Source organism: Ipomoea nil, unplaced genomic scaffold, assembly GCF_001879475.1.
Source record: "Ipomoea nil cultivar Tokyo-kokei standard unplaced genomic scaffold, Asagao_1.1 scaffold1034, whole genome shotgun sequence".
Lineage (NCBI taxonomy): Eukaryota > Viridiplantae > Streptophyta > Magnoliopsida > Solanales > Convolvulaceae > Ipomoea > Ipomoea nil.
In genome coordinates, this window is record NW_017617462.1 from 1,387,877 (window position 1) to 1,400,620 (window position 12,744).

A 12,744-nucleotide genomic window follows, 5' to 3' on the forward strand; every position below is an offset into this window, starting at 1 on the left:
GTTTACCAATAGTAGATGAGGATTTCCCTTGTCACCCAAGAATTAAGTTGGGGTTACATGATGAATTTTCATTTCAATGTTACCTGTTCCTTGAAAACATTATAGCAGAAGGCTCCTGCAATCAAATAAAACTAAAAGGCCCAAAGGCATAATGCCATGCATCATTGAATGTAAGAACAAATCATAGAGATTGGTAATCAGCTTTCCAGGAACTTTCGGTACAAGCATACAACTATGCTGTCATTAGTTCTTAGAAGAATAAGAGCTTTATGTAAATTGCAGACATTTTGATTTGGTATGCAAAACACATTACCTAGGAGTCAAGTTTAGATTTATAATTTTCCTAACCACGATCACCTAAAACCAATTAGCTAATTTCTTGGGCCTTTGTGGGCAGTTTAGGATCGACCTGCGGGCTTCGATCCACTTTGACACCCCTATCTAAAATGACGACAACCTCCATTTTAAACTTAAAAGGGAATGCTCTCAAATCGCATGGAAAATGGAAGATCATCAATCCTCTCAAAAAACCTTTCCTATATCCGTTACTTCACACCCACCATGAAACGGGACCCAGACCATCCGCATCAAGTGATCCCTGCCAGTTTCAAATAAACACTAAAATTAATACATCATTGACACTTCAACAAGGAAAACGTTATTCCTAGACTAGATAGGTTGCGATTTCTTTTTCAAATTTAGACTTGTAAGTTGTAACATCAAGTCAACGTACAAAAATCAAGTTTGGCAAACACTAAAGAACAAATGGCGGGTGGTAGTCCATTAGTTCGTAGTTGACATACCGTGATCACCATAGGAGCAAATGGCTTCGCATCTTTATCTTGATTTAAAGGTAATGATGGATAGCTAATTTCGAGAACTCGAAATCTAATCTGTGGCAATAATAATCAATTTTATTCATGTAAATTCCATAACAAATGAGGGAGGTAAAGAAGGCATCAAATTAGATAGTATCACAACCTCATCTGTACCATCAATAGGATATTTTTCTCCTTCATACTCCCATATCCACCTGACCTGGTTCCTAAAATGGTAAAATGGAAAATATAGTTTATTATCAACAAAAGAATATTTTATTATTTGATCAGATTTTTGCACTCCAAAGATCACCCTACAAGATAGTTTCAAAGAATAAATATGTACCTGCTTTCAGGATCAGGCTCAGAATGTGAAGGATTCGGCATCAAAATGGCTGGTACATAGATGTCATCAAAAAATCCGAGCGATACTACAAAACACAATTGTATAGAATACACATTAGAATACTAGCTCCCTTAGAAGTAATTGCCAGGCTCAAAACATATCTCCAAATAGCAAGGTAGAAAGCATAGGTTAAGACACTACATATAGACCATATAAGTAATATACTTTTGCATATGTTTTTAAAAGAAATTTCCTTGAAAGAGAAAAACATTATCAAATTGAATCAATGAGTCGATCCGTAAATAAAGTAGCAACCATTTTGTAAGTAAAGTAACATATATCCGCATGCAATAAGAATGGAATCATATTGTTAATGCGTTTGTAACCCATACAGCGTAAACCATGTTCTTTGGATTCAATCAGCCTTGCTGCTATTACCTCGCCCCTAAACGGGCGAAAGATTATCAATCTGAATTTCACCTGCAACAAAACCATGTTTATTATGATCACAGATTTAGAAATAAATAAATAAATAAAGCTAAATGGTGAGGACAGAGGATTAGCTACAGATTGATAATCTATTAACATCACTTATCATCATGCTAAAAGTATATTCCTACCATTTCTCAATATCTTCTAGAATGTATTACTGTAATGATAATTCCTAGGAAAAAATTCCTAATGCATAAACCCAAATTGATATCACATAATCAAAATAAATTAGTACTTCAATTAATCTAGAAAACTATTATCCAAAAAAACAAAGATAGAGAAAAATAAAATTCAATCATCGCTCATCAACACATAATACCGTATATGTAGAGGCGCCATCTCCCGGGAAAATAAAACCACCATCAATGGAGCGAATATCATATACAGATATACAAAGCCCTAATTGTGCAATAACCTGCATAAATTAAATTAAATACCATAATTCTCAATAAATAAGAAGAAAATAGAATCATGAATTGTGCAATAACCAAGACAAAAATAGAAGAAATGGAAACCTTGTCTACAAAGAGACCCTCAAGCTCTCCCTTGATAGCTTCATTAAGTGGAAGATTGAGGAGATGGGGAGGTAATCTCAAAGTATGCTCAATTTCGCTCAGATAGAACATTACTAATTCACTCTTATCAGCCGAGAAGTTCAACCTTTGCAAACAATGCCGGAGACTACGGGAAAGCGGAAGTTGTTGCCTTGTTGGCTATGAGAACTCAGAGTGCAAATGGAAAGACTTTTTACTGGAAGTAACTCCGCTTCTTCCCTAGTATATTTCGTTACATAATAAAAGTCCTTTTGTTATTGTTCTAGAAACAACAAATACAATGTATTACAACTTTAATTGATTAATGAATATCTACAATATAATTGATAAATATGTGCACAACAATTTACAATACCCCAAACAATGGCAACAAATTGTCCTACAAGGATGAATAATAACATAACCTCACTAAATTCATGACAAAGTGTTCATAGTAATATTTAAATTGCATAATACGAAGCAAAATAAAGATTATAGCCTCACTAAAATGGCTAAAACTAGTTGACAAAAGTCTCTTATATGAAGTCAAAGGGCTTAAACATGAAATGTTTTAGCAGCAAAATAAATAAATAAATAAAGTGTAATTTTAGAACCCCGAGACAAGTAGTTCTCCACATGTCCATGTTGGCTGTTGCAGCATGTTAGTTCAACACAGAAACCTTTGCACTTACATTTTGTGTTCAAACACTTATATCGATTCGGTAAGATTTATAGATTAAGTGAAAATTTCAGTGTCAATCCATGTGGTTGATAGGAGGTCAAGTGCATAAAAATGATAACATTTGATGGAATTAAATGATTAAATCAATAAAATCGTGCCTGACTAATTCAATTTATAAAATGACTTTGATCAGCAACTAATTTCAAGTAATCAAACAATAAAACAACTAACAAGTCAACTTTGATTAAAAATTAAAAATTGTTATAAATATTATTAAAGTATGGACATTATGATTGGATTGTGTAACGGTTGTAATGGTCCTCGTACTTATGTCTGCCATTATTACTTTCCGTTATTATTGTAATAAAATTATATATATGCCTTGTAAATGTACTGAATTTGTTGGAATAACAAAGATTGTTATGGTTACACATTGTCTCTGCCAGGGGCGGAGCCAGGATTTACTTTGCGTGGGGGCGAAGAAGCAAAGGTAAAATGTCCATAACAAATAACATAAGCAACTAACAAATAACTGAACCAAATATCCCGCAAACAAATAACATAAGCAACTAACATTAACTAATTATTCCAAATAAGCAACTAACATAGTAACATTAACTAATTTCTGAAAAAGGAAAATGCAAGTACTCCTCAATTGGAAACTCAAGACAAATAACAAATGATATTTTAACTCACTAATTAAGGAAGTCCAAAACAAAGAAAACATGGTTAACATATAATTCATGTGATTCTAATTTCTAAGGGCTCGTTTGGTTCGCGGAAAATATTTTAAGGGGAGTGGAATTGAAATTCCATGGAAAAACAATTACTAACAATTACTAGGAAGATGAATTTCATTGTTTGGTTGGTGGAAAAAGAATTACTGGGAATACTAATTCTATTGTTTGGTTAGATTTGGAATTGTAAGGGAATAACGAGTATAAAGACCTATATGCCCTTACAAATTAATAAGAGTAATATAATTAAAAAAAGAAAACAATGGTAGCAATCCATATCACTTTTTCTTCCCATCTTCCATGGAGTCCTACATTTGCTTGCCAACTAAATGGAACTTTATTTTGCAATTTTCTGAGCTCTGTATCACTCAAATTAGAAACTAACATTTTCAGCAAACAAATTATATAAGCAAGTAAGCAACTAACATAACTAACATTGAGCAACAGACAAAAAAGTGAAATAACTAATTATTCCGATGGGATATCTGGAAAAACAACATTCATACATCTGACTCTAGAACTGTAGAACAACATTCATAGAAGACATTCATGCAGCAACAAAAATTAAACCAGCACCAAACAAAAGTAGGGCAAAACCATAATTAGGGAAATTAAGAAAATTAGGGAAAACAAAAAAATTAGAGAAATTAGGGCAAAAGTATAATTTCAAAACGCAAAAGCAAACAATTGAACAAATTATTGAAATTCAGATTTATAGTCTAAGGGTTGAGAACGAGACTACGAAGTACGAACCTGAGACGGTGACTCAGTGAGGCGGTGAGCCTGAGGGACTGAGGGTGAAGACGGTGGCGACTGGCTGGCGAGGCAGAGGCGCCGGCAGGAGGAAGTCTGGTGGTGGCGAGTGGTGGGCGGTGGCGAGGCAGGCGCAGAGCAAAGCCGCAGAGGCGCAGAGGACGTTTTGGGGGCAATTTCTTTAAATTTTGTAGCGTATTTCTTCTTTCAAATTCTTTCCTGCAATAAAATTAAAAAAAAAAAACACAAAAATATATAATATTATATAGAGTAAAAGACATTTTTGGTCCTATACTTATAGTGGCTTGGACAATTTTAGTCCTGTATAAAAAAATAAGTTAATTACCGAAATGGTCCCTTGACTATAGCGAAATTATCAATTTGGTCCTTGACTATTTTTTTGATCAATTAAGTCCCTCAACTTTAAAAATCTTAACCAATTTGGTCCTTCGTTTGTTTGACCGTTAACTTGGGACCAAATTGGTAATTCTCTATAGTCAAGGGACCATTTTGGTAAATAACTTTAAGAGTGGGCAATTCGATTTAGTTTGTTTGAACTGAACCGTACCAAACTAGTTAGATTCGGTAATATACCGAACAACCGAACGGTAATAGATTCTTGAGAACTTTTGATAACAAACCATAAAGAAATCAAATCAAACATTTACGAGAGATACCCGTGAGAATATGAGTTGAACGGCAGAGCAAGCAGCAATGGAATTTGATTTAATTTTTATTTATTTATCTATTTATTTATTTATTTATTTATTTATTATTATTATTATTATTATTATTATTATTATTATTATTATTATTATTATTATTATATTTAAAAAAAAAATCAAACAGTATTCGGTTCAGTTCAATTTTTTACCGAACAATTCGGATCGGTTTTTTATCAAACCGTTCAGTATACAAGTATCCAATACCATTCGGTTGTTCGGTAAATTACTGAACCAATTGGTTCGGTACGGTTCGATTCGAGAAAACTAAACCGAATTGCCCACCCCTAAAGTTAATTACCAAAATGGTCCCTTGACTATAGTGAAATTACCAATTTAGTCCCAAGTTAACGATTGACTAATGGTCAAACAAACGGAGGACCAAATTGGTTAAAAATTTTAAAGTTGAGGGACTTAATTAGTTAAAAAAAAATAGTCAAGGACCAAATTGGTAATTTCGCTATAGTCAAGGGACCATTTTGGTAATTAACTCTAAAAAATTTTGCTATTTTAAGGACAGAGTTATTGTGGCGAGGACATTTTTGGTCCTCCGTCTATATTTTTGTTAGATAACCGTCTGAGAGAGGGGTAATTACGTCAATTTAGGCTATCTCCTTCTATCTATTATATCTATGTGTGTTTTGTTTTCTTCTCGGTCATAATTCGAAGGAGTCGGAGAGTCCAAGTTGCAGTAAAGGCATGGTTGTGGGCAGAGCATTTCGTAGTGCAAAACTACAAATAAATGAGGATCATAGTAAAGGCATGATTGTGGGACCAAAATCGTCCATCTCACAATAAAGAAATAGCCTAAATTGACGTAATTGCCCCTCTCTCATACGATTATCTAACAGAAATATAGACAGAGGACCAAAAATGTCCTCGCCACAATAACTCTGTCCATAAAATGACAATTTTTTTTTATAAAGGACTAAAATTGTCCAAGCCACTATAAGTCTAGGACCAAAAATGTCTTTTACTCTATTATATATAAGAACAAGATTAAATTTTAAACTCAAAATTTAAAATATCATATTACATGTACAATCAATAACAATTAAGTAGGTTATTTTAACAATTTTTTCAAGACAAAGATGAAAATAATATTTACAACACTCTTTGTATCACCCCAAAATTTAACTTCAATTTTAAACTTTCCATCATTATTATATATATATATATATATATATATATATATATATATATATATATATATATAGTTTTTTTTTCTAAACATACGATAATACATAATAAATCAAACAAATAAATTTTAAAATTTCTTTTTCTTCATGCATTTCATACAAAGAAATTTATCACAGGTATTACAACAAATACTTCCAAATAATCACATAAGAAAACTATATCATTCCATATACTAAGACATTTTCATAATCATTAACCAACAAAATTCATATATTTTGAAAAAAAAATAGGGCAAAGTAATGGAGGACAAAACCACTTACCGGTTAAGCAATTCCCCTTCCAATATTTTTCCTGAGCCTCGGTATTCAAATCCCCTGTAGACTTGAGTGGATTGTTTCAACTCTTAAAAAGAATAGGAGAAATTTATTTATTTTTTTCTTTAAAAGTGCCGAAATGGAGAGAAAGGAAGAAGAGAATTTTTTTTTTTTCTGTTGCTAGAACCAAGGTAGGGAAAAAGAAGAAGGAAAAATAATTATATTGGTCATCATCCTTCCTTAGTCAACTTATAGTAGTATTTTTATTTTTTTTTTGAAATATATAGTAGTAATTTAATGTGAGAATATTTTAAGTTGTACTCTCAATCATATTAATTATAAATATTGAGTTAATACCCATTCCTGGAGCCTTTGGATGTTCGAGGCCGCCCCGACGCGAGGCCCCTCAAGAGGACCGCCGGGCATCCAGGCCTCCCCGCCGTGAGTACGCCGAGGGGCCCAGGTTGACCCCCACGCGTTTTCTCACCCCGCTGACGCAACCCGTCAGCAAAATCCTGGAGCATGCGGAAGGGTAAGGGATTGTGGAGTACCCGGGGGAGTGCATGAAGAAATCCCCGAAGGTAGACCACAACAAGTACTGCAAATTCCACCGGCAGTCAGGGCATGACACGGACGAGTGCATCCTTCTCAAATGCCAGATCGAGGAGCTCATCCAGAGAGGCTACTTGGGTCAGTTCGTGCAATAGCCTGGACAGGGCCAAGGGCAGCATCAAGGCCGCGTGTGGAGGAAGGGAGGCAGCTCCGAGCCCTCCACCTCCTCGCCGCACAAGAGGGAGCTCGGCCAGCTCACTGACAAGGAAGAAAGAGAGCTAGACAACCCCCAACCCCAGAAGAAACAAGCCATCCATGTGATCTTCGGGAAACCAGAGGGGGGGCGGGGGGACACGCCCGCAGAGAGGAAGAAATGGGCGCGAAGCCTCTATGTGGGCGAGGTCGTACGACCCCCACACGAGAAGAGGCCCCGGAGGGAGCCCATCACCTTCACCGACGACGACCTTCCAAACGACCCCCTCCCCCCACCGGGATGCCTTGGTGGTCAAGATGGAGATCAATGAGGTGGTCGTGCATAGAGTATTAGTGGACGCAGGCAGTTCGGTGAATGTGATGTACAACGACACATTCACCCAGTTGGGGCTATCGAGGAAGCAATTGGGGCAAGTGAGGACCCCCTTATCCGAGTTCACGGGGGACTCCATAGAGACAGAAGGGTCAATCAACCTCACGGTCGAGATAGGCGCCCCGCCTCACACCAAGAGGTGGGAGGTAGAATTCGTGGTGGTTAAAATCAGTTGCACCCACAATGTGATCCTATGCCGACCTGCCCTTGAGGACCTCAGGTGCGTGATCTCCATGGAACACCTGTGCCTCAAGTTCCCTACACCAACTGGGGTCGGGGTCGCCCGAGGATACCAAAGAATCAGCCGGAGCTGCTACCTTCGGGCGTGCAGACAGATAGGCAAATGGGATCTCCAGGTACACACCATGGCTGAAAATGTGCTAAAGGAGGAAGGGGGGCGCCCGCGAGCCGAGCCCGTAGTAGAGACCGAAGAGGTCGTCCTCGACCTCAGCCGCCCTGATCGCGCGGTGAAGGTGGGAACCGGACTCCCCGCCGAGCTTCGGTCCAGCATCATTGACGCCATCAGAACCTACAAGGAGGTGTTCGCGTGGGGACCCGAGGACATGCCGGGACTCAGTAGGGACGTCATCACCCATAAGCTCACCGTCGACCCCACGATCAAGCCAGTGCAACAACGCAAGAGATACCTCTCCGCGGAGAGGAGGGAGTTCGTGAGAAATGAGGTTAACACCCTCATCGAGATCGGGCACATACGGGAGGTCCTATACCCCAGATGGCTAGCCAATGTAGTCCTCGCCCCAAAACCACCCACCTGGAGGATGTGCGTGGACTACACCGACCTCAACGAGGCCTGCCCCATGGACCCTTTCCCACTGCCAAATATTGATCAGCTGGTAGACGAGACGACAGGCTGCGCCCTCATGAGCTTCCTGGACGCCTTTCGGGGGTACCACCAGATCTTTATGCACGAAGACGACGAGGAGAAGACGGCCTTCACGACCCCCGAAGGAGTCTTCTGCTATCGAGTCATGGCCTTTGGGCTCAATAACTCCGGGGCTACCTACACGCGGATGGTGGCAAAGGTCTTCAAACAGGTCCTGGGCAGCAACATGGAGGCCTACGTGGACGACATGATAGTCAAATGCGCGAAGGTAGAGGACCACGTCGGCGACCTCGTCGAGGTATTTTCCATTATGTCGCGTTTTGATTTAAGGTTGAATCCCAAGAAGTGCACTTTTGGGGTGCATGGGGGGGAATTCTTGGGCTACATGGTCTCAAAGAGGGGTATCGAGCCCAACCCCGACAAGGTTAGGGCCATCCTGGACATGGAGCCTCCAAGGTCTCTCCGGGAGGTCCAACGCCTAAATGGCAGGCTAGCGGCCCTCGGGAAGAGTACTGGGTTCGAGTGGTCCCCTGACTGCCAGAAGGCCTTTGACGACCTCAAGGCCTACCTGATGTCACTACCCCCGCTGGCCAAACCAAGAGAGGGGAGCCCTTATACCTGTACTTGGGCATATCACAGGCCGCGATCAGCTCCATGTTGGTCCGGGATGACGCGGGCATACAACGCCCCGTCTACTATGCGAGTAGAGCCCTCCGAGGAGCCGAACTCAGGTACTCCCCCACAGAAAATGCCATATTCGGAGTGGACGTGACCGCGAAGAAACTACATCACTATTTTCAGGCTCATCCCGTCCATGTCTTGACAAATCAGCCCCTGGAGTCCGTGCTGAGGGCCTCGGGACCGTTTAGGCTAGAGATGACCACGGTTCGGTTCGAACCGGAACCGTGACTGTGCGAACCGGAACCTTATAAGGTTGCGGTTAAGGTTTGTAAAATCTTAGAACCGGAACCGGCGGTTCTGGTTCCAAACCGAAAAAAATTAAATATTATAGTGTTTTAATTTTTTTTTTTAATAATTCCGGTTCTGAATCAGAAACGGAACCGGAATCGTGGTCACCTCTACATCTAGCAGGTTAGTGAGGTGGTCTATGCACTTAAGCCAGTACAACATCCAGTTCAATCCACGACCTGCTATCAAAGGGCAGGCACTTGCCGACTTCATAGTAGAGTACACCGCCTTGGAGGCCACAGAGCAAGCCCGAAACGAAGAAGAAGAGTGGTGGACCCTATCCACAGACGGGTCCTCTAGTGCCAAAGGATGCGGAGGCGTGGTCGTCCTCATAACCCCCGAGGGCTTCAGGGCCTACTATGCGCTCCGTTTGCACTTCAAATTGTCGAACAACGAGGCCGAGTACGAGGCCCTCCTGGGGGGCCTTCGGCTCGCACTAAGCATGAGGGCTGAGAAGCTAAAAGTAAAGTGTGATTCCAGGCTTGTGGTGGGCCAGGTTACAGGCGAGTTCGAGGCCAACGAGGACAGGATGAGAAGGTACCGGGACGTGGTATTACAACTCCTGGGACATCTGATACACCATGAGGTCCTACAGGTGCCGAGAGAGCAGAACACAGACGCGGACATGCTCTCCAAGCTCGGCCAGGGGGTCCCCGAGCACGTCTCCAGGATTGCCCGAGTGGAGGACCTCACGAAGTCTAGCCTGGAGGCCTACCCAGTCCTTCTCGTGCAGGCCCGACCTGCTTGTTGGTTAGACCACCTCAAGGAATACAAGAAGACGGGCGCCCTACCCCAGACGAGGCGGATGCCAAGTGTGTGCAAAGGAGGGCCCCAACCTACCTACTCGTCGGGGACATACTCTACAAGCGGTCTTACAATGGAACCTTACTTCGCTGCTTGTACCTCGACGACGCAAGGTCGGTCATGGAGGAAATCCACGAGGGTACCTGCACCGCCCACCAGGGGCGCCACACCATGGCCCGGAGGGCGATCCTACAAGGTTACTTTTGACCCAAGATGGGCAAGGAGTGCGCGGATTATATTAGGAGTTGCCCAACCTGTCAACAATGGCAGAGTGGCCCGGGCCGACCGGCCACCAACTATACTCCGATCAGCTCAGTCATCCCCTTCTCCAGGTGGGGGGTCGAGCTGGTCGGAGCCCTCCCCATGGGTTCCGGAAAGAGGAAGTACCTGATAGTGGCCGAACCCTTAGCCAGCATCACAAGTGCCAGGTGCAAGCAGTTCAAATATAAGAACATATTGTGCCGCTTCGGAGTCCCGATATAGATCATCACGGACAACGGTCACCAGTTCGAGAATAAAGAGTTCAGTGAGTTTTGCGCCCAATGGCACATAACGCACACCCGTGTGGCTGTCTCCTACCCCCATGCCAACGGACAGGTCGAGAATGTCAACCGCACCATTGTAGACGGTCTCCAAAAAAATCTCGAATCAGCGAAAGGCGCGTGGGTAGAGGAGTTGATGTCGTCCTATAGACCTACCGCACTACCCCGAAGAGGGCCACCGGGGAGACCCCATTCTCCTTATCCTACGGTTTCGAAGCCCGGGCCCCCTCCGATGTAGCCATACCATCATATCGAGCCTAGGTGTATGACCCCGCCCAAAATGAGGACAACCACAGAACAGAGCTCTACTTCATTCATGAGAGAAGGGAAGCCGCGACTATCCGTGCCGAAAATTACCAACGTCAGGCCAAGACCTACCATGACAAACGAGTCTGACCCCGTTACTTCCAGGTTGGAAACTACGTCCTGAGGAGGCGCGAGGCAAGTCAGCCCCTCGAGGAAGGCAAGTTCGCCAAAAGATGGGAAGGCCCATATGTGGTGGCAATCGTGGTCCGCCCCGGCAGCTACAAACTCAAGACACCAAAAGGCAAGGCGATAGATAGAGTTTGGAACTCCGAGCACCTACTCAAGTATTTTCAGTAATTCCTTTATTATGTAAGGCGGAACTCCGAGCACCGAAATGGAACCGGAACCGTGGTCACCTCTACATCTAGCAGGTTAGTGAGGTGGTCTATGCACTTAAGCCAGTACAACATCCAGTTCAATCCACGACTTGCTATCAAAGGGCAGGCACTTGCCGACTTCATAGTAGAGTACACCGCCTTGGAGGCCACAGAGCAGGCCCGAAACGAAGAAGAAGAGTGGTGGACCCTATCCACAGACGGGTCCTCTAGTGCCAAAGGATGCGGAGGCGTGGTCGTCCTCATAACCCCCGAGGGCTTCAGGGCCTACTATGCGCTCCGTTTGCACTTCAAATTGTCGAACAACGAGGCCGAGTACAAGGCCCTCCTGGGGGGCCTTCGGCTCGCACTAAGCATGAGGGCTGAGAAGCTAAAAGTAAAGTGTGATTCCAGGCTTGTGGTGGGCCAGGTTACAGGCGAGTTCGAGGCCAACGAGGACAGGATGAGAAGGTACCGGGACGTGGTTTTACAACTCCTGGGACATCTGATACACCATGAGGTCCTACAGGTGCCGAGAGAGCAGAACACAGACGCGGACATGCTCTCCAAGCTCGGCCAGGGGGTCCCCGAGCACGTCTCCAGGATTGCCCGAGTGGAGGACCTCACGAAGTCCAGCCTGGAGGCCTACCCGGTCCTTCCCGTGCAGGCCCGACCTGCTTGTTGGTTAGACCACCTCAAGGAATACAAGAAGACGGGCGCCCTACCCCAGACGAGGTGGATGTCAAGTGTGTGCAAAAGAGGGCCCCACCCTACCTACTCGTCGGGGACATACTCTACAAGCGGTCTTACAATGGCACCTTACTTCGCTGTTTGTACCTCGACGACGCAAGGTCGGTCATGGAGGAAATCCACGAGAGTACCTGCGCCGCCCACCAGGGGCCCTACACCATGGCCCGGAGAGCGATCCTACAAGGTTACTTTTGACCCAAGATGGGCAAGGAGTGCGCGGATTATGCTAGGAGTTGCCAAACCTGTCAACAATGGCAGAGTGGCCCGGGCCGACCGGCCACCAACTATACCCCGATCAGCTCAGTCATCCCCTTCTCCAGGTGGGGGGTCGAGCTGGTCGGAGCCCTCCCCATGGGTTCCGGAAAGAGGAAGTACCTGATAGTGGCCGAACCCTTAGCTAGCATCACAAGTGCCAAGTGCAAGCAGTTCATATATAAGAACATATTGTGCCGCTTCGGAGTCCCGATATAGATCATCACGGACAACGGTCACCAGTTCGAGAGTAAAGAGTTCAGTGAGTTTTGCGCCCAATGGCACATA

The 12,744-nt window shown here is 43.4% G+C and overlaps 2 protein-coding genes across 2 annotated transcripts in view; both read right to left on the bottom strand.

Annotated features, from left to right (window-relative positions):
* Window positions 1–12,744, bottom strand: part of LOC109180803 (histone acetyltransferase HAC1-like) — a 46,778-nt gene that overhangs the window by 18,018 nt on the left and 16,016 nt on the right. The gene's annotated exons all lie outside the window — the stretch shown is intronic.
* Window positions 187–4,488, bottom strand: LOC109180804 (DNA-directed RNA polymerase III subunit RPC8-like). Its single transcript, XM_019330513.1, has 8 exons — window positions 4,362–4,488; window positions 2,172–2,429; window positions 1,976–2,071; window positions 1,557–1,644; window positions 1,165–1,249; window positions 982–1,045; window positions 804–893; window positions 187–598 (listed from the first exon to the last, which is right to left on the bottom strand). The coding sequence occupies exons 2-8, from the start codon at window positions 2,280–2,282 to the stop codon at window positions 551–553; spliced, it is 582 nt and encodes a 193-aa protein (XP_019186058.1). The 5' UTR covers window positions 2,283–2,429; window positions 4,362–4,488; the 3' UTR covers window positions 187–550.

What these genes read in the sequence shown, in the direction of transcription:
- LOC109180804 (XM_019330513.1), bottom strand. Translation starts at nt 2,282, where the DNA reads ATGTTCTATCTGAGCGAAATTGAGCATACTTTGAGATTACCTCCCCAT. An exon ending in CTATTGATGGTACAGATGAG is followed by an intron (nt 894 to 981) that starts GTTGTGATACTA and finishes TTATTGCCACAG; the next exon opens with ATTAGATTTCGAGTTCTCGA. An exon ending in TTGCTCCTATGGTGATCACG is followed by an intron (nt 599 to 803) that starts GTATGTCAACTA and finishes TGAAACTGGCAG; the next exon opens with GGATCACTTGATGCGGATGG.